This window comes from Schistocerca piceifrons, chromosome X (assembly GCF_021461385.2).
Source record: "Schistocerca piceifrons isolate TAMUIC-IGC-003096 chromosome X, iqSchPice1.1, whole genome shotgun sequence".
In the NCBI taxonomy this organism is placed as follows: domain Eukaryota; kingdom Metazoa; phylum Arthropoda; class Insecta; order Orthoptera; family Acrididae; genus Schistocerca; species Schistocerca piceifrons.
The window spans coordinates 259,787,572-259,809,776 of NC_060149.1; the positions used below are offsets into that span (position 1 = coordinate 259,787,572).

The following is a 22,205-nucleotide window of genomic DNA, read 5'->3' on the forward strand; positions in this document are numbered from 1 at the left end:
ATTCTGAAGGAATGTTGTCTACTACAGGGGCCTTGTTTCAAGTTAGCTCTTTCACTGCTCTGCCAAGTTCTTCTCACGGTATCATATCTTCTAGCTCATATTAATCTGTTTCCCCTTCCCTTTCTATAATATTGTCTTCAGGTTCCCTTGTAAAGCTCCTCTATATACAGGATGTTTGAAAAATATTTCTATAAACTTTGGGGACTGTTTCTTTACACCAAAATAAAGACAAAAACTTGTGATAAACATGGGCTCTAAAATGTGTGCCTTACAAGCTATGACCTATTTTTCATGTTCAATACTGAGAAACATCTCTTCTACCGCATGCTCTTTGATTTCCATATTTTAGGAGGAGGTAGTATGAACCAAAGCAAGAAAAAAATCTCCAGTAAACATGGACTCTAAAATGCATATCTTAAGGGCTATGAGTACTTGTATATCTTCAATACCGGCAAACACAGTCTTCTATTTTAGAGCCAATTTTTACTAGAAAATTGTGAAAAATTATTTTTGAAACGACCTGTATATATATTACTTCCTGTTTTCAACAATGTGTGTTGAACAGTGTGCTCCAGAACACCTGTGCTTACACCACCACTGAACTATAACATTAGATTTGCCACGGAACACTTGCCTATCCTATTTTATGGAGCAGGTAACCCTCTGATATCAACAGTTTGTGATGCAATGTGAGTGGCCAACATCTAGTCACCTACTTGTATTTTCAGTGTCCTTCAGCTACTTTCCATAGATGCTCATGTCAGTAGCATGTGGTAGCATGTGAACACCAGGTCAACTTCGTAGTTTCAAAGATGCTTCTTCCCAGGCACTGGACAACAACAACCTGGCCCCTGTTAAAGTTGCTTAAATCAGTGGGTTTCCTCATCTGTGGCCTGTATCCTCACCAGAATGATTTCCCTTTCATCTTTGCTCTCTTTATATACTTTTCTTACTATGTCATGAGCCTGCAACCGCACCAGGCAGCATTCTGTCTTGCAGTGAGCAGTGGCCATAATATTTTAGCTTATCAGTGCATTTAACATTTGAAGCAAATACTTTGCAAAACTCCCATTTAACCAAAAAAATCACTACCCTTGGTTAAAACACTGGCTCTTATTTGGCTAGTTGTTAATGTGAAATGAGCCACATATTTACATGAACGTTATGGTAACTGGGTTTCAGAATAAAACACTCTTTAAGTTGATGTACGAGGCTTAATGAGAAAGTTTTACGAACCTGGTAGTGTTCAAGCTGTTAACTTATGTATTAGATAGGTACTATTACCGATGTTTTTGGGATTGTTTAAATTAATACAAATTTAGTAGCATATACTAAATATTAACAATATTGTCTCAATACCTAAAGACATATTCAACATTTACATGTTTTCTTGTATTAAAAAATAAGTTTCTACACCAGCCCTGACTGCAAGGTGCAGACAGTTGCTAATTCAAATTTGTAAAGAAACTTCAGCAAGATTTTGTGTGTCTTTTTCCAAAATGTGGAATTCCACATACTTAACATTCAGCCCACATTAAATTTATCGGTTAAAATTAAATTTAGACAATAATTACAACATGAAATATTTAGTACCTGCACATGAAGTTAATTTTTTTAAAAATTGTTCTGAAGCTATATTTGCCATGGATTCAGTTGTTTAAAGTTTCATCATACTGCATTGGTATTATTTGAAAATGTATGAGTACAATTTGCACATGCATAATTTGCTTGTAATTTAACAGTAGGCACTTGATGATAATAACAGGTCTAATTCACTGATGATTTCATCAGTTTTTACCAGTGATAGCTGCTGTTATACATCACATGCATATAATTTTTGTATGGAACTATTACAGAAATGATTTTTGCTGCATGTAGTCATACATCTAAAGATATTGATAATTTCCTGTGTTGTAGAAGGACCAGATTCCTTCCACATCTACTGATTTAGTCACATTTTTCAAACAAAACCAAAGAAAAAGAGTATGGTTGTCATGAGCTATTTTTAACCCTGATGTTAGTATTTGCTGATGTGAGAACTCAACTCATATCTACTAAACTGCCAGCTCTCAATAAAATTCAGCAGCATTTGTAAATCTGTAATATAAGTATGTGTGCTACAGTAAAGATGCATTTTGAAATATCTTACCTGTTTCCCCAGTCTATTTTTGTGGTAATACGAAGCTTGAGCTCGCGCATCTGGTCCTGGGTAAGAGTGCCAGTTAATAACTGCCTTCGCCAGTCCAGCAGTTCGCACATCACTTTCCGTACAGTTGAAAAACGGTACACCTCCCGCATCTGGCACAAATAATAATCATCCACTAATCTTACAAGCTTAATTCTCAACTGCAGTTCTAAAGTGTATTTAAGGTACATTATATATACATATGAGGATGAATCATTAATTACGAAACTGACAAGATTATAAGGAGGAAACATGTGGCGAGAGATGACGACAAACTGCTAAGCTTAAGAACAAAGTTAAACATGTGGAAGGTTGTGTAGTGGAGATAGGGAGGAATACGAGAAGAGAAGGTTCAGAAAAATGACATCGGTGTGGAACATGCATGTGAATGCAGGGAGGGTAGTGGCTAGCACCTATGAAAGAGGCAGGGGTAGGGTAGAGGATTGGTTGGTTGGTTTAAAGGAGGGGAGGGGGGAGGAAGGGACCAAACTGCAAGGTCATCGGTCCCTTGTTCCCAGTAAAATAATTACACAAGGGAAAGAAGAAAAGAAAGGAGATGTACAGAACAATAACATGAGACTGGAAGAACCAGAAGAACAACAGAAGGGCAACCAACACAACTATGGGCAAAACAGGAAAAGAAAACCACAGAGAGAAGCAAGAAACAAGTAGAAGGGAAAAAAACAAGAGAGCAGGTGATCATGGCTGGCCAACCACGAGAATAAAAAGGAAAAGCCAGCCACTTTGTGACACATTAAAACATCCAGCCTAAAAGCATTAGAGTGGAGAACACAAAGGGACAAAGGACATGCGCGAAAACTTATACAGAATGATAAAACCCACCATCTCATATAAAACATTAAACTAAATTATCTGATGAGGCGTTGTCAGCTAAAATTAATGGCAATGAGTCCGGTAACTGAAGAGTCTGTTGCAGGGCAGTCAAAGAAGGACAGCTCACCAAGATATGGGCCACTGTCAGCCGGGCTCCACACTGACACTAAGGTGGGTCATCGCGGTGCAGGAGGTAGCCGTGTGTCACCCCGGCATGGCCAATGCAGAGCCGACAGAGAACCACAGAGTCGCTGTGAGAGGCCCACGTGGAGGTCTTCCACACATTCGTAGTCTCCTTAATGGCACGCAGTTTTTTCTGTGTACTGAGGTTATGCCATTCTGCCTCCCAAAGCCGCAAAACCTTGCAGTGTAGTAGTGAATGCAGGCCAGTTGCAGAGAAGCCATTCTCCATAAGCAGTTTCCGCATAGAATGTTTGGCCAGCCTGTCAGCTAATTTGTTGCCCGGGATTCCGACGTGACCTGGGGTCCAGACAAACACCACTGAACAACTGGAACATTCCAGGGCACAGATGGACTCCTGGATGGTCGCTACCAAAGGATGACGAGGGTAGCACTGGTCGATAGCTTGTAGGCTGCTCAAGGAGTCAGTACACAGAAGAAACGAATCCCCAGGGCACGAACGGACGTGCTCAAGAGAACGAGATATAGCCACCAGCTCGGCAATGAAAACTCTGCAGCCATCAGGCAAGGAATGCAGTTCAATATGTCCTGCATGGACATACACAAAGCCGACGTGATCATCAACCATCGAGCTGTCGGTATAAACCACTTCATGAGCTCGGTACATGTCAAGAATCGAGAGGAAGTGGCAGTGGAGAGCTGCAGGGTTAACTGAGTACTTAGGGCCATGTGAAAGGTCCAGGCGAAGCCTAGGTGTACACCATGGAGGTGTACATGAATGGACCTCAAGTATAGGTGGTAAAGGCAAGGACTCCATTTCAGAAAGAAGGGATCGGACACGACCTGCAATTGGAAGCCCTGACCTGGGCCGCCAATGTTGGAGATGAACCAGTGTGGGTGGGAAAAGGCGATGGTAATTCTGATGCGCAGGAGAACTACGAACATGTGCAACGTAACTGGCCAGCAGTTGTGCACGCCTAACCTGCAATTGAGGGACTCTAGCCTCCACCAGGACCCTGCTCACTGGACTCATCCTAAATGCCCCTGTCGCTAGGCGAACGCCACAGTGGTGCACTCGGTAGAGCAAACACAACGCTGAGGGCACCGACGAACCATAAACCACGCTCCCATAGTCAAGGCGGGATTGAACAAGGGCTCTGTAGAGTTGCAGGAGTGTAGAGCGATCTACACTCCAGTTGGTGTTGCTCAGGCAGCGGAGGGCATTCAGGTGCTGCCAGCACTCCCGCTTAAGCTGACGAAGATGAAGGAGCCAAGTCAATCGGCCATCGAAAACCAGTCCTAAGAATCTATGTGTTTCCACTACAGTGAGTGGATCGCCATTAAGGTAAAGTTCTGGTTCCGGATGAATGGTACGACGCCAACAGAAGTACATAACACATGGCTTTGCGGCCGAAAACTGGAAACTGTGGGCTAGAGCCCATGACTACGCCTTGTGGATGGCTCCCTGTAGGCGCCGCTCAGCAACACCATACTGTTGGAGCCGTACGAAATGCATAAGGCGTCTGCATGCAGATCAGGTAAGACGGACGGCCCTACAGCTGCTGCTAGACCATTAATGACCACTAAAATTAGAGATACACCCAATACAGAGCCCTGTGGGATCCCATTCTCCTGGATATGGGGGGCAGACTATGGGAGGAGACAGAAAGTACGAAGCGACAGGAAATTTTGGATAAAAATCGGGAACAGGCCTCTGAGACCCCACTCGTATAATTTGGCAACGATATGATGTTGCCAGGTCGTGTCATACACTTTTCGCAAATCAAAAAAGACGGCAACCAGGTGTTGGCGTCTGGAAAAGGATGTTTGGATGGCAGACTCGAGGGACACAAGATTATCAGTGGTAGAGCGACCCTGGCGGATGCCGCCCTGACATGGAGCCAGTAGGCCACGTGACTCCAGGACCCAACCCAACCGCCGACACACCATACATTCCAGCAGCTTACAAAGAACGTTGGTGAGGCAGATGGGCCGATAGCTATCCACATCAAGCGGGTTTTTACCGGGTGTGAGCACCGGAATGGTGGAGCTCTCCCGCCATTGAGATAGAAAGACGCCATCGCACCAGATCCGGTTGAAAATGACGAGGAGATGTCGCTTGTAGTCAGATGATAGATGTTTAATCATCTGACTGTGGATCCCATCTGGCACAGAAGCAGCGTCGGGGCAATGTGCAAGGGCACTGAGGATCTCCCACTTTGTAAATGGGGCGTTTGATAAGTTGGCGAACGCGGGCATGGACCCGTTTAAAGGCTATGAGGTGTTCCAGGGAAGGGTGCCGCTTATGCCGTTGTAGAGCTCGCCGACGCTCCTTAATTGCTTCAGCGACTTCCAGCGACCACCAAGGGACTGCCTTTCGCCGGGGGCACCATAAAGAGCGAGGGATCGCGTTTTCTGCCTCAGAAAGGATTGTTGTAGTCACCTGCTGAACCATCACATCGATGTTCCCGTGTGAGGGAGATTCAACGGTGACAGCAGAGGTGAAAGTTTCCCAGTCTACCTTGTTTAAAGCCCATCTGGGCAGGCGTCCGTGTGCCTGACGCCAGGGAAGTGACTGGAAGATGGGGAAGTGGTCATTACCACACAGGTCGTCATCTGCTCTCCAGTGAATGGATGGCAGAAGTCCTGGGCTGCAATTTGATAAATCAGTGGCCGAGTAACTACCAAGAGCCACACTGAAATGTGTGGCGGCCCCAGTATTTAAGAGGCAGAGGTAGAACTGAGACAGTAAAGTTTCGACATCTTTACCTAGGCCAGTAAGTACGGTGCCACCCCACAAGGGGTTATGGGCGTTAAGCGCCCATAAGCCCCATAAGCCCCTATGGGCGTTAAAATCTCCCAAAAGTAGGAAAGATTTAGGGAGTTGATCAATCAGTGCAGCTAATACATTCAGGGGTACTTCACCACCTGGAGGAGGTTATACACTGCAGACAGATATTTCCTGCGTCATCCTTATTCTGAGAGCCACAGCTTCAAGAAGGGTTTGAAGGGGCACAGTTTCACTACAGACTGAGTTTAGGACATAAACGCAAATTCCACCTGACACTTGATTATAGTCGCTACGGTTCCTGCAATATCCCTTTTAGCCGCGGAGGGCAGCGGTCCGCATTGCCGGGAACCAGGTTTCCTGGAGGGCAATGCAGAACGCAGGTGTGAAGCTTAACAGCTGCCGTAGCTCAGCCAGGCGGTGGAAAAAACCGCCGCAATTCCACTGGAGAACGACGTAATCGTGAGACTGGGAAGGCATGGAACATTCAATGAGGCAGCTTACGCGTCAGGGTCACCTGCTGCCACCGACTTATTGCCTGAGCAGTCTATATCCATTGTGTTTGAGGATCCGGCGAGATCTAGGTCCTCAGCGGACGCCAGAATTTTCACCTCATCTGCAGACGCAGAGCTTGTAGGTAGCGGTGGTGTGGGTGCCACTGCAATTCACTTGGTCTTGGGGGTCTTCTTTTTGGATTTCTCTCGCTGCTCCTTGGGTTTCCCTGGCTGGGAGGACTTCACTGATTCAGTCTCTGGGACTGAGGATAAGTGTGAAGCCCTACGACCAGCTGCTTTTGGGCTCTTCAGCCACTGGCGGATGTCAACTTTCCCACGAGCTGAAACCTGGGAAGGGAGTGACCCAAGGGACCTCTTCCTAGCGAGAGGAGTCGAAGAAGACTTACGCTTCTCCGGCACAGAAGTGGAGACTGATATCTCCGATGGTTGGGGGCGGTGTCGCTCCCGAAGAAGATGGTGCAGGAGCAACTTTTGCGGTCTGACGATGAGCTGCGCGCCAATTTAGAGTGGCGAGGTGTACATTTTGTTTGGCGTGTCCATCGCGGTTCGAGGGATAATCAGATTACCACCGGTGCCTTCATCGTGGCCTTCAAGGGTGGTACATTACCTGAGAAGGTCAAGGTGATGGTCTACCACTGTGATGTAAAGCCCTATATCCCTCCCCCAATACAGTGTTTTAAATGCTGGAAGTTCGGCCATATGTCTTCCTGCTGTACTTCCAGCGTCACATATCGAGATTGCGGACGCCCATCACATCCCAATTCTCCATGTGCCCCGCCTCCCATCTGTGTCAACTGCGGAGAGCACCATTCGCCTTGCTCGCCTGACTGCAAAATTATCCAGTAAAGAAGGGAAATCAAGGGGACAGGTGTAGCGTTTCGGCTCTGAGAGGTGACTGGGGTTGGCGGAGCTGATGGGGGTAGAATTGTTGTAGCGGCGGCGTGAGATGATGTCATACATAAAGGATGTAGGTGTTCGAATTTCCTCTTAGCCTCAGTGTAGGTCAGTTGATCCAGTCTCTTTTACTCCATTATTTCCCTTTTTTCTGGATTAGGGAAGGATGAGGAAGGAAATCGGCCATGTCCTTTCAAAGGAACCATCCCAGCATTTGCCTGAAGCGATTTATATTTTCCCTCGCTCTGTTTGTGAGTGGAACAGGAAGAGAAATGACAAGCAGTGGTACAGGGTACCGTCCGCCAGTACGGTGGTTTGCGGAGTATCTCTGTAAATGTAAATCCTCACACCAGCCTTACATATGCTGCTACAGTCCTATTCCGCATTAGCTGACCTTTATCTTCTTTTCCTTGACTCTTTCTCTTACTCTGGATCCTCTTCTCTCGCCCTGTATTATAATCTCAATGTTTCTCCCAGCAGTCCTCTGCCCTGCCCTCTTCGACAAGCCATCTTCCCTTTTTGTTACAGAGAATATAATGTTTCTGTTGTGGCCGCCTCAGCTGCGCTGTCCTGCTGTGACCGCTGGAGGCCACAGGGCAGTCAACATGTTAAGTAATAGCACATTGCAGAGTGCAATAATTCCTTTACTCAAGATATAGTAAAAGTATTAATCATTTGTATGGTCTTAGACTTTCACAGGAGTTAATAATGACTGTATAGCACAGGTCACACCAATATTCAAGAAAGGAAATAGGAGTAATCCATTGAATTACAGACCCATAGCACTGACCTAAACTTGCAATAGGATTTTGGAGCTCATACTGTACTCGAACATTATGAATCACCTTGAAGAAAATGACTTATTGATACATAACCAACACGGATTCAGAAAATATCGTTCTTGTGCAACACTCTTTATTCCCATGAAGTAATGAGTGCTGTCAATAAGGGATCTTAGATCGATTACATATTCCTAGATTTCCAGAAGGCTTTTGATACCGTTCTTCACAAGCGACTATTAATCAAATTGCGTGCGTGTGACTGGATTCGTGATTTCCTCTCAGAGAAATGGTTCAAATGGCTCTGAGCACTATGGGACTTAACGACTAAGGTCAGCAGTCCTCTAGAACTTAGAACTACTTAAACCTAACTAACCTAAGGACAGCACACACATCAATGCCCGAGGCAGGATTCGAACCAGCGACCGTAGCGGCCGCGCGGTTCCAGACTGTAGCGCCTAGAACCGCTCAGCCACCCTGGCCAGCTCCTCTCAGAGGGGTCAGAGTTCGTAGTGATAGACGGTAAATCATCGAGTAGAACAAAAGTGATATCTGGCGTTCTGCAAGGTAGTGTCATAGGCCCTCTGCTGTTCCTGATTTACGTAAATGATATAGGTGATAATATGAGCAGCCCCCTTAGACCGTTTGCAGATGACGTTGTAATTTACCGTCTAGTAAAATCATCAGACGATCAATTCCAATTAAAAAATGATCTAGAGATAATTTCTGTATGGTGTGAAAAGTGGCAATTTGCACTAAACAAAGAAAAGTACGAGATCATCCACATGGGTACTAAAGGAAATCCGATAAATTTCGGGTATACGATAAATCGCACAAATCCAAGGGCTGTCAGTTCGACTAAATACCTAGAAATTACAATTACGAGCAACTTAAATTGGAAAGACAACATAGATAATATTGTGGGGAAGGCGAAACAAAGACTGCGCTTTGTTGGCAGAACACTTAGAAGATGCGACAAACCCACTAAAGAGACAGCCTACATTACACTTGTCCGTCCTCTGCTGGAATATTGCTGTGCTGTCTGGGATCCTTACGAAGTAGGATTGACGGAGGACATCGAAAAAGTGCAAAGAGAGCTCGTTTCATGTTATCGCACAATAGGGGTGAGAGTGTCACTGATAAGATACGAGAGTTGGGGTGGCAGTCACTGAAACAAAGGCGGTTTTCTTTGCGGCGAGATCTATTTACGAAATTTCAATCTCCAACTTTCTCTTCCGAATGCGAAAATATTTTGTTGACACCCACCTACGCGAAAATATTTTGTTGACACCCACCTACGCAGGGAGAAATGATCATCATAATAAAATAAGAGACATCAGAGCTCTAACGGAAAGATTTAGGTGTACCTTTTTCCCATGCGCCATTCGAGAGTGGAATGGTAGAGAAGTAGTATGAAAATGGTTCGATGAACCCTCTGCCAGGCACTTAAGTGTCAATTGCAGAGTAACCATGTAGATGTTGATGTAGACACCGGGTGTCCCAGGACGAATGGGCAACATTCAGGAATATGACAAGTCACGGATCATTCAAAGCAAAAAAGTCTATTAGACGTGGCTCTAAAATGTATGCCTTACGAGCTATGAGCACTACTTGACCTTCAGTACTGTGAAGCAAATCCCTTCTGGTGCAAGCTCTTTGCTTTCCCTATTTTGAGAGGTGGTAGTATGGACCGAAACAAGAAAAAAAAGTCCAGTAAACATGGACTCTAAGGTGCATACCCAAAGAGCTATGAGCACTTGTTCATTTTCACTGCTGTGAAACACATCTCTTCTACTGAACAATTGCTCACAGTTCTTAAGGCATGCGTTTTTGAGCCTATGTTTACTAGGCTTTTTTTTGTTTTGAATGATCAATCCTTGCAAATACCTGAATATTGACTATTCCTCCTGGGACACACTGATAGACATGGGAAGTGGGGGGAGGGGGATGGGAGAGGGTGGAGGTAGTGGGAGGGAAGAGGGGGGGAGGGAGGGGGGGGGAGAGGGGGAGAGAGAGAGAGAGAGAGAGAGAGAGAGAGAGAGAGAGAGTTATTAAGTGAGAATTTATTTGTTAAGAGCGCTTGTAGGTTCGATTGTCACAACCATAGAATTGGACAAAAACGTAAACATGCCAGCCACAAGTAAATTGCAGCTGTGTACAAAAGTTACCACGCTGGCAAGAGTAGCATTGCCAATGACCAGCAAAATACTGCGCCATCCATTCACGTCGTTACACGTGAGTGCCATGGATTGTAGCTCTGCCATCGGCAATCATGGCTGGTTGCTGGAATCTCCTCAAAAATCTTGCGAACTATTTTCCTACAGCATTTCTCTCGCTCTAACTCCAGCATAACGAATATGTCGTTACAACTTTGCTGCTTTCATCCCCATTAGTTTATTCATTTTGTTCCGTGAATTTAATTCAGTTAGCTTGCTCTAGGGCGAAGTATCTAAACCAAGTAGGCGAATGTTCGAACTTTCATACTGCTCTTCATTTGCAAGTCTCCTTACAAAATTATTCTATCAAGTTCCTGCTGGTAGTATGATTATAGCGAAATATCTGAAAAATAACAAATAACGGTTCGAATCATATCATTATAAATTGTATGCTACAGAAATCGACCGATGTTATGGTATCCAATAAGCATAATTAAATTCACCACTCTCCCTTTCTAGCCTTCAAATCACTCTCCCCCAATTCATTCTACTACATTTTGGATGACATGGTGCTCACACGACATTGCTTTCCGGACTGCATTGTCAGAGTAGGTGGTCGTTGGTTATGTCAAGGCGCTCACTGGCGCTGTTGTCAGCGTCGTTGCTGACTATTCACCTGAGCCTCTGTTAATGCGCACGGAGCATTGTCTCTCAAGCGAAACTGCTGTGACAGTGACACCTACACAACAGAGTGCGTACGCAGCAATGAGTCATTACTGGGAATCATAACAAAGAGAGCGTTCAGTTCCAAGTTCCAAGGTTGGGCGAATCTCAAGTTCGCCAGCAGGAATGAGAGATTTTAAACTGTGGCATTTTTTTTAATGTAAAAAGTGACTGTCGAGCAGACGGTCTGCCACCGTGCTCTAAATGAATCGCATTGTAAATAGGTGGCTTCACTCAAAATGTGTATCATCCCTGGTCTGTACGTGTTCTCTCGATTCATTAGGTTAAACTTGGAGAGCACTGAAACATGGAAGCGTTTACTTATGGTTGTGATGAGCTGCTTCTTTGTTCGTCTGGCTACGATGAAGTTTAATAAGGTGAGGCGAGTGGCTTATCTAGGGCAAACTTGTAAGGAAAAAAGCACCTGTTACTGGTTGTGTTCATTGTACAGCACATCCTTACATCCTTGGGAAACCTGCAGTTTGCGAAGATCGATCTTGACGAAGGACGCACATAATTCAGCAAATGAATTTCAGCCAAAACATGGAAACTACATTTATCTTCTACGATATTAGAACGAATAATGTCCTCTCTCAAAACACTGACGAAAATTGCAAATTTTGAAATGAACAAGAGAACAAAATAATGCCAAAGACGCTGACGGTAACTGCCTGAACATATACTGATGAGCCAAAACATTATCACCGCCTGCTAAATAGCGTGATGGTCCACCTTTGTAACACAGTACAGTAGCGATTCTTTGTGGCATGGATCAGCAAAGTCTTTAGTAGGTTTCTGGACTATGTGAAACCAAATGTCTACACACAGGTAATGCAGTTCCCGTAAACTATGGGACGGTCGTTTGAGGGTGCTGAGTTGATGCACGATAGTGTCACAGATGTGCCCTATTGGATTCAGATCAGGTGAATTTAGTGGCCAAGGCATTAATTTGAGTGCATTATCATGTTCCTCCAAACAGTGTAGCACGATTCTGGCCTTGTGACACGGGAAGTTATTCTGCAGGAACATGCCATCGCCGTCGGGGAAGACATCAAACACGAAGGGATGCAGATGGTCCGCAGTAATGGTCCTGCAGTCCACAGCTGCTATTGTACCTTCGATTACATGCACAGTTTCCGTGGAAACCCAGGTGAATGTCTCCAACAGCATAAAACTGCCCCTACCGGGGCTGCATGTTCAGAGCAGCCGTTCGCCTAGATGACGGCGTATCCAGACACTGGTGTAACAAGAAATGTGATCATCCGTTCAAGCGACATGTTCCCATTGATCCACGGCCCAGTTTCGATGACTTGTAGTTTCACCGTCCTTCAACCACTTTCCATAAGTGTTGACAACAGTTTCGCCGTTTCCAAGGTGCTCGCTCCCAGGTGCCATGCCATTACAGTATGTCACTTGTCAGTTTCTTACGTCAGTGGATGTTCCTGTTTGCTGCCGGCATCGTTGCTGGAATGGTTCCCCGTTCGACTCTCCTCCGCTTACAGATAAGGGCGCGCACTGCATTATTTCTAAAATTTTAGCTGCCGAAACGCACCTCTTCAACCATACAACAGCTTCAGCCCCACCCCCTCCCCCCGCTCCTCCCTACCCCTTTCGCAGTCATAAAAATCACAAGTTGCGGTTTTTGAAAACTTGTGATAAAACTTATTACGAGAATTATTTTTTTACAAAATACTGACCAAAATTCAGGTTTTTAAAACATAATTTCTTACAATAAAAACAATGAAACCACAAGCTTTATTACAAACAGCAGGTGCTCTCATCTGTTCCCGTAGCAATGCCACTTTGCTCAGTAATTCTGCTCGATACGTATCGGCAGAAACTGGTATTCCTTGTGACTGTGACGTCATGTTTTCAGCTGTTGCCAGCAACAACGTTCAGACAGTAGCACTGTAGCTGTTCGGTGAAAGTGTTGTCCAACTTATCATAGAGTCAGGTAAAACAAATCACGATGTGACATGATGAGACACGGAGTTAGATGTTTAGTAACTGTTTTAAATGTCATTTGTCTTCTACTGATTGAGCCATATTGGAACTGGATTGATTTAAATTCATATTCATTATTACAAATATGCAACACGTTTGAACAGTAACGTCCCTGTAATACGAAAGAAGCTCAACGTATCTTGGGTACACTGTAGATCTCTGAGGTTGCTCGCAGTCGTAAACGAAAATAGTCGACACGTAGGTTACCGATGTGTTCCGATCAGAACTAAGGTACGAAGCTGAACATTTGTAGTTACGTTGCGATTTTACTACATGTGTAGTGCACTATTTGGATAACGGCCTTGCCGCAGTGGATACACCGGTTCCCGTGAGATCACCGAAGTTAAGCACTGCCGGGCGTAGTCGGCACTTCGATGTGTGACCATCCAGGCCGCCATGCGCTGTTGCCATTTTTCGGGGTGCACTCAGCCTCGTGATGGCAATTGTGGAGCTACTCGACCGAATGGTAGCGGCTTCGGTCAAGAATACCTTCATAACGACCGGGAGAGTGGTGTGCTGACCCCACGCCCCTGCTATCCGCATCCTCCATGAGGATGACTCGGCGGTCGGATGGTCCCGGTAGGCCACTCGAGGCCTGAAGACGGAGTGAGTAGTGTACTATTTTAAATCTCCGGTGCTGGGTTGTTCCAGTGAGTTAAAAAAAAAGATACCCTGCAACCTGTGAGGTGCCTGAGGGGGAGCCAAATGAGGACGAGAAGAATGGAAAAAAGCAAGTCAACTGTTCATTACTTCAAAAGTAATCTCCTTAACTGTTAATACATTTATCCCACTATGAGAAAAGATGGTCACTGCCTTCATGGAAAAATGTTTGCAGTTGCCTACGGTACCATGACTGTATCCGAGCGTGCTCCTCTTCATCCGAAACAAACTGACGGCGACGAATGTCTTTCTTCACGGCTCCAAAAATTCGGAATCGGAGGGGGAGACGTCTGGGCTGTATGGAGGGTGTGCATGGGCTTCCCAGCGAAATTTCTGCAGCGTAGTCGAAATAACCTTGGCAACATGTGAGTGGGCGCTGCAAAGCCCTTACACTTCCTCCATACAGTCCCTCTCTTTCCCATACGATTTCCGTACTTTTGAAACCATGAAGGAAGGCATTCGTGGCCGTCGATTTGCCTCGGACGAAGAGGTTCAGTCCTGGGTGCAATAATGGATCCATAGGCAACCACAAACATGTTTCTATGAAGGCATCGACCGTCTTGTCTAACACTGCGATAAAAGTATTAACAGTTATGGCGATTACTTTTGAAATACTAAACAGTTTACCTACTTTTTTCCATAAGTCTCATTTTCATTTTACTGCCCCTTAAACTTTTTTTACCATGTCAGGTGCCCGTAACGCCAACAGGTGGCATTCAATTTCGTGGTGGGCAGTGCTCACAACGTTTTGGCTCACCAGTGTAAATTACGTAACAGAAATTACAAAATTAAATTTCTACTCTCAGTACATTAGGGCGAGGTTCAGACGAAACAAACAATTCCCAAACTCTTACAATGCTCATTGGTAGGCCTTTAGCCCGATGTCGAGTTGGCTCTTGTAAGAACACAAGACATGTTTACTAAGAAATGTTGCATTGTGTTATGACGTTTGTCGCTGACAGTACCTTGATGGTATTTTGCGGCAGGGCGTCCGAAACAGTGAATGTACCGTATTCGGAACACGATTCACACAGAGTAATAGAGAAGCAGCCTCTCCTGAACCTGAAAGAATATCATACATAATTCCTCTAGATACTGTTCGGCCCCACACGTTGGTTCTACGCCGTTTCTAAATAACTGCTTATAGGTTGAAGGTGGATGACTGCGGCGAGAAAAAAAGTTTAAAAGCTTGTTGCAGCAAGAGTAGTCATCGCCCAATAATAAGAAGCGTATTACAGATTTTACACAAAAGCTGATTTTTAGGCCAGTTCAATAAATATCAGTAGTCAGCATTATTCCGTCCTAAATGACAGCATCTAACCTCTTACGAAATAATTATCTTACTAATATAAAGCGCACAGACGGACACTGTGCGCTTTACATGTTTCTAATGCCTTCCGTCATACTCCACGTGTTGTACATTACCTTGCATCTTTTCCTGCCCTGTCAGACACGCAAAAACCGAGTGTAAACACTACATTATATGTCACACTGAATAGTGGTAGATATATTTTGTCCCCAGAACGATCTGGAATCGAAAACTGGATAACTTTTACTATTTATCTTCGCAACGGTGAACAGGTCCGTCCAAGAAGTTCAGAGAATGATTTCATTCCAGGGGTATAAGTGACGCCAGCGCAGTAACCATGGTCAGCACGAATTAACAACTGGAAACAACAGATGTGCATTGTAGTAGACAGTTGTGGCTAGGCTGTATTAAATAGTGGACGTGCGGCCGCAATACGTCAACGTTGTTGCAACACAAATCGCAATGGAGGGACATCTCTACACTAAGTGTTCAAGGAATTTTCTAGACCGCTTTGAAAAAGAGAAAAGCGTGAGCAAAGTTTGTCCCGCACACATTGGCTCCCAAACAAAACGACGCCATGCGGCATCCTGCCGCGACCTCACTGAAATGCAAAACGCAGACAATTCTTTCTCCAGAAAAAAAAGAAAGAATCGCCAAAATCGTCACGCGTGACGAGACCTGGTGTTATAAGTATGGACCTACCACAAATCGAGAAATGCAGAAATTCACAGGAAGGGTCAACGCTCTGACGACATAACTGACATTCAAGCTGATGTGATGTGTGACTTGAACAACATCTCGAAGGAGTATTCTGACAGTTTCACATAGTTATAGGAACGTTCTGTCCGTTGTGCTCAGATCGAGGGGTACTATGTAAGACACCTGACTCTTTAAAACCACCTTCTTAACTTTTCTCTACTTTTCATTAATCCAGTCTCGAAACTTTTAGGACGGATTGGGAATATTAATTTCTTCCTCGCGTCTAGCCAGAGCATTACATCCTGTATTTGTTAATAGCTGTTTATGAACAGAAATTTCAAAATATCTAACGTATAGTATCTAAACAATATAAAACCACCACCAGCACCCAAAATCCTCCAAATGACGTTGAATCTACAGTGAGATCATTAGAGATCGAGTGCTACAAATTTGCAGGAAGCAGGGTTCAAACAATTTCCCATAGACCACAGCAGCATTTGCCTGGGGTTTAGCAAGCTCCCTTAAACCTAACTCAGGATAGCTGGAGGTTGACATTCGTCCAAAGTGACAACAGAAAATTTGTGCCAGGAAGTGAACCAGAAACTTGACTTCTTGCTTTTCGCTAGCAGTCGCGTCATCCAAGCAAGCATCCTGCCTTCTCGTTGCCCCTCGATGTCTCTCGCCCCCCCCCCCCCTTTCCCCCATAACTTATTTGCCAAACACTTGTCTATATTATTAGGCGACTATCCCGAAACCCAGAACCAGTACCAGTTGCTGGCTACCTATCTAACGGTTTCGAGAACTAAACGCCGCCCGAACACGCAATGAAGGCGTCCCTGGATTCGGATATAGAGGGGCATGTGGTCAGCACACCGCTCTCCACGCAGTAAGGCAGTTCACGAAACCGGAGCCGCTACTTCTCAATCGAGTAGCTCCTGTTTGCCTCACAAGGGCTGACTGCACCCCGCGTGCCAACAGTGCTCGGCAGGCCAGATGGTACACTATGTGATCAAAAGTATCCGGACACCCCCAAAAACATAGTTTTTCATTTTAGGGGCATTGTGCTGCCAGGTACTCCGTATCAGCGATCTCAGTAGTCATTAGACATCATAAGAGAGCAGAATGGGGCACTCCACGGAACTTACGGACTTCTAACGTGGTCAGGTGATTGTGTGTCACTTGTGTCATACGTCTGTACGCGAGATTACCACACTCCTAAACATCCCTAGGTCCACTGCTTCCGATGTGATAGTAATGTGGGAACGTGAAGGGACACGTACAGCACAAAAGCGTACGGGCCGACCTCGTCTGTTGACTGACAGTCGAAGAGGGTCGTAATGTGTAATAGGCAGACATATATCCAGACCATCACACAGGAATTCCAAACTGCATCAGGGTCCACTGCAAGTACTATGACAGTTAGGCAGGAGGTGAGAAAACTTGTATTTCACGGTCGAGCGGCTGCTCATAAGCCACACATCACGCCGGTAAATGCCAAACGACGCCTCGTTTGGTGTAAGGAGCACAAACATTGGGCGATTGAACAGTGGAAAAACGTTGTGTGGAGTGATGAATTACGGTACATAATGTGGCTATCCGATGGCAGGGTGTGGGTATGGCGAATGCCCGGTGAACGTGTAGTGCCAACAGTAAAATTCGGAGGCGGTGGTGCTATAGTGTGGTCGTGTTTTTCATGGAGTGGGCTTGCACCCCTTGTTGTTTTGCGTGGCACTATCACAGTACAGACCTACATTGATGTTTGAAGCACCTTCTTGCTTCCCACTGTTGAGGAGCAATTCGGGGATGGCGATTGCATCTTTCAACACGATTGAGCACTTGTTCATAATGCACGCCCTGTGACGGAGTGCTTACACGACAATAACATCCCTCTATTGGACTGGCCTGCACAGAGTCCTGATCTGAATCCTATAGAACACCTTTGGGATGTTTTGGAACGCCGACTTCGGGCCAGGCCTCACCGACCGACATCGATACCTCTCCTGAGTGCAGCACTCCATGAACAATGGGCTGCCATTCCCCTAGAAATCTCCCAGTACCTGATTGAACGTATGCCTGCGATAGTGGAAGCTGTCATCAAAGCTAAGGGTGAACCAACACCATATCGAATTCCAGCATTACCAATGAAGGGCGCTTTGAACTTGTAAGTCATTTTCAGCCAGGTGTCCGGATACTTATGATCACATAGTGGATCTAACGCCTTCCAGAGTCAACATAAATTCGATTTTCAGTATTTCGAGTGATTATTGACCGAATTCAATAATTTTAAATGCTGTCAGAATCTACTCATTAACAGGTATAATCTTATGTTAGAAGTATAACACATTGCGACAAGTATTACAGTTAGAAACAGTGTGTTTGTCTTGAGGCAGAGTAACGCACGGCGCGCAAATACACGGACTTTATTCATCCAATATTTGGGAATGAGAGCGCTTATCGACTTCCAATAAACTTTACACACAATTTCAAACCTTTACGAAACTTTCTCTCTCTGACACCCCTCACAAAACGACGAAAGGAAGAAAAGGTTACTATTTACTACTTTTTGCTGTTCATGCAGTAAAACTTCAGCATCAGACAAGACGTTTTAATTTATTACTGCTTTACTACCCACTCTACTCACAACACAATTTGCAGATCTGCATATACCACTGAATGTACCTGCAAAATTATACCACTGTTCAGGAACTATGGCGGCACAGACGTTTAGATGCTTGAAAAATTAGCTTCTGCTTCAAAAGGCGCGCAGTAAAACTTCAACATGGGGCATGACGTTTTAATTTATTACTTCTTTACTACTGACACTCGCCGTAACACCTTTGCAGGCAGTATCTACGTATACCTTTTCAGGGTTTCCCGATGGGATCTGTTGCAAATACACTTATCGAGTTTTCCACCGGATCGTACTGTGTAAATCCCACAATATTTCATCAGTGCAACTGCTCGACATCTGCAGGTGGAATTATTTGTTACTGTCACTGCTGCAAGGCGCGACTGACGATAATCGCTGTCGCTGTCGCTAACATGACGTGCCAACCTCAGGCACGTGTGGGTGAAGTATTAGCATTTATGGTGCTTTGCCAGCTAGTCCTGACTGATATGAGACTTGGGGAACCTTACGGATAGGAATGTCCTGATAGACGGTATTTGTCTAGGCCTTTTAAGATAGGTGACTGACGGAGGAATACACACATACCCTCGTCGATTACGCGGCGGCGTCTGAATTTATCATATCGTGAGGAGGTAATACGCGTGCACGGGAAGACGCTCGCAGTTGGAGGAACGCTGCGCTCGTAGTGCCCGTACTGGGAGCCGCAGAAAGACGCTTCGCGTGTGCGCTGTGGGCAATGACAGTGCTGCCGGACGCTCCTGTCGTTAAAAGCTGAATTAAATCTCGGCAGTGCGTTGCGTCGAGTCGTGAATCGGAAGTTCTTGTTTTCCTTGTTCTGATTTAATGGAAGCCAGAGCTGGATTCCAGGCGGAGCTTAATTGAAAACCTACATTCCTATTGGTAAGATTGTCCGCCGTACGGATATGTATGACCTCCATAACAACACAGTCTCAGAAAGATGACGCTGGGGATGTATCTACGTACATCACTGAATGCACCTGCGAAATCAAAGCATTGTACAACATGTAGTTCAGGAGATTTCTTTCGCTGACGCCATAGTCCAGCAGCGATCGCAGGATCGGCGTGGTTACAACGGATTTGGCAATGTTAGTTTTAGGGATGGCCGGATGCCCTTCCTGCCGCCACCCCGTACCCTCCAGGATGGAATCAGTGGACCCCAACTGCCTGCGTCTAGTGTAAATCGTGAAATAGCGTGGACGTGTGCAAATGTCTGCGACGCGTGTAACTGAGGCGAAACGTGGGAACCAGCCCGGTATTCACCTATTGGGATGTGTAAAACCGCCTAAAAACCACATCTAGGCTGGCCGGCAAACCGGCCCTCGTCGTTAATCCGCCGGGCGGATTCAATCTGGGGCCGGCGCGCCTACCCGAGTCCAGGAAGCAGCGCGTTAGCGCTCTCGGCTACTCTGGCGGGTCTTGTAGTTCAGGAGATATGACGTCATAAACAATGAGATTCGTGAAAAACTTGCTTTTGCTTAAAATGGAGCGCAAATTACCCAGACTAAATTCATTCAATGTTTCATAATGAGAGCACTTAGCGACTTCCAACAATCTTTAAGCATAATTAAAAGCTTTTCTAAACTTTTTCTCCCTTACTTGGTTAACGTCAAACATTTAATACATTAAGTCATTTGTAAAGCAGTCGGATGTCTAAAGCGGTTTTATACATGGGAGTTCGATTTTTAAGAATCGGAGGTTACGGGAACTGCCCCACTGCGAATACACAAATATATCCTCTGGTTGCGCTTTCCATGATTTTCGGGCAGTCCATCGGTAATAATGTGCTAGACGTTTTCTTGAAACAGAGTCTCACAGAGCGAGGCTAAGAACGATAGGATAACAAGCTGCAGACTTGTCATTGTAGTGACGTGCTATTACCACTTGTGGAACAAGTACCAGAACGGGGTAATGTGAGCAACAGCATCTCAACTTACGGACTTAAGTCTTCAGTGATTAGAAGCCTCACAACAAACCCTGTCATATGGCGTTGATCGAAGTACCTCACACACTGGTTCATTACTCTTCTCCACCTAGGCGCTGAATACAACGTGTTGCCAGTCTGCGTCCGCACAACGCACAACTAACCCTCAATAACGCTATATCCCAACATCCCATCTCACAACCATATTTCCCTCCAACATTCACTAAGAGACCCTCAAAATTCCAAAACACCGACACTGCTCCCAGTCGCACACTAAAAAAATCTTAAGCCCAACCGGACAACATTGTGTACATGGACATAGATCCTCCCCCTGCAACATCTTCCAATGTCATTCACACCTTCTTTCTCTCTAACCGAGGCTCAAAACTCATCAGACCAAAATCCCTCTCATTCTAACTTAAAAAGTACCTCCCAAACCTCTAGATACAACAGATCATTCCCAGGAAAGACTGAGACATAATAAAGTCCGTGAATCCTAACTACCGGCCGCTGTGACCGAGCGGTTCTAGGCGCTTCAGTCTGGAACCGCGCGACCACTACGGTCGCAGGTTCCAATCCTGCCTTGGGCATGGATGTGCGTAATGTCCTTAGGTTAGTTAGGTTTAAGTAGTTCTAAGTTACAGGGGACTGATGACCTCAGATGTTAAGTCCCATAGTGTTCAGAGCCATTTGAACCATTTTTTTGAATCCCAACTCCAATACTGATCTCTACAAAATACCTCACATTACCTTTGGTCCCAAACCCTATTCAGCAACTCTCACCACCATCCCTTAGGCCAAATAATCCCAACCTCCCCGCCATCCACCCACCCTCTCCGCTGTGATCACAAAGGTTGACCTCGAGACCACAGATGAGGATGTGGCATCTGAAATAAACTGACTTCCTGGCACGAAATGGCCATGCTTGACCGTAGACAACGTTCCACTGCTCTCCAGATGTCAAAATGGGGATAATGGCTCTTAAATGCCTGTCAGGCAGACCACGAATTTTCTTTGACGTGGCCTGCTAGGGTCTTCTAGACACTTCTCATCGATAGCGTACGGATTTTTCTACATATATATCTACATACATACTCCGCGAGCCACCATAAAATGCGTGGTGGCGTGTACCTTGTACCACTAAATTCCTTTCCCGTTCCACACGCACATAGAGTGCGGGAAAAGCAACTGTCTACGAGTATATGCCTCCGTACGAGCCCCAATTTCCCTTATCTTCGTGGCCCTTACACGAAATGTACATTGGCGGCAGGAGAATCTTTCTGCAGTCAGCTTCAAATACCGGAAAGAACGTCACCTTTCCTCTAAGTTTTGATGTGAACACATAGTGATTAGTGGGGCGATCTCACTGCTGTAGAAATAATTCAAAAGGCAAGATCGCTTAAATTCTGTTTACTAGATGACCGGTTTCAACACACTAAAGGTGCCATCATCGGATCTGTGAAGATGTAACATGACTGGTTTGAGGGAGGGCTTACATAAGTTACACTATATGCATTACTATTAGTACAGCACCATATACCTGAATGCACCTTAACATTTATAAACCATTTGGATATGATGATACATGAGGCAGACCAGCCGATATAAAATCATTGTCACAAAAAATAAAAAATAACTACTCTCATGGTCATTCTTTTCCATCAGATATGTAAAACCGAAGTCACAAGATAAAACTATTTGGTACATGACCGCTGCTCGACTAACAACGGTCAGCATCACACTGCCCTACCCCGCGCCGGTTTACCTGCTGCGATTCTAGTGGTTCACAATCGCAGCAGGAAAACAATGAGCATCAGAGCAGTTCTTTTTATTTTTTGTGACAATGATTTTATATCAGCTGGTCTGCCTCATGTATCTTTATATAGAAATGGTTTATAAATGTTAATGTACATTCAGGTATGTGGTACTGCACTAATAGTAATGTAT

At 45.1% G+C, this 22,205-nt stretch overlaps 1 protein-coding gene across 1 annotated transcript in view; it reads right to left on the bottom strand.

The window, feature by feature from the left end:
- Positions 1-2,069: 2,069 nt before the first annotated feature.
- The window catches only part of LOC124722296 (dedicator of cytokinesis protein 3-like), a 636,964-nt gene continuing 616,828 nt past the window's right edge, over positions 2,070-22,205 (bottom strand). Inside the window, exons 6-7 of the mRNA XM_047247479.1 lie at positions 2,150-2,298; positions 2,070-2,097 (exon numbers count right to left, since the gene is read on the bottom strand). Of these exons, the coding sequence (XP_047103435.1) occupies positions 2,070-2,097; positions 2,150-2,298 (177 nt within the window). The remainder of the gene's footprint in view (positions 2,098-2,149; positions 2,299-22,205) is intronic.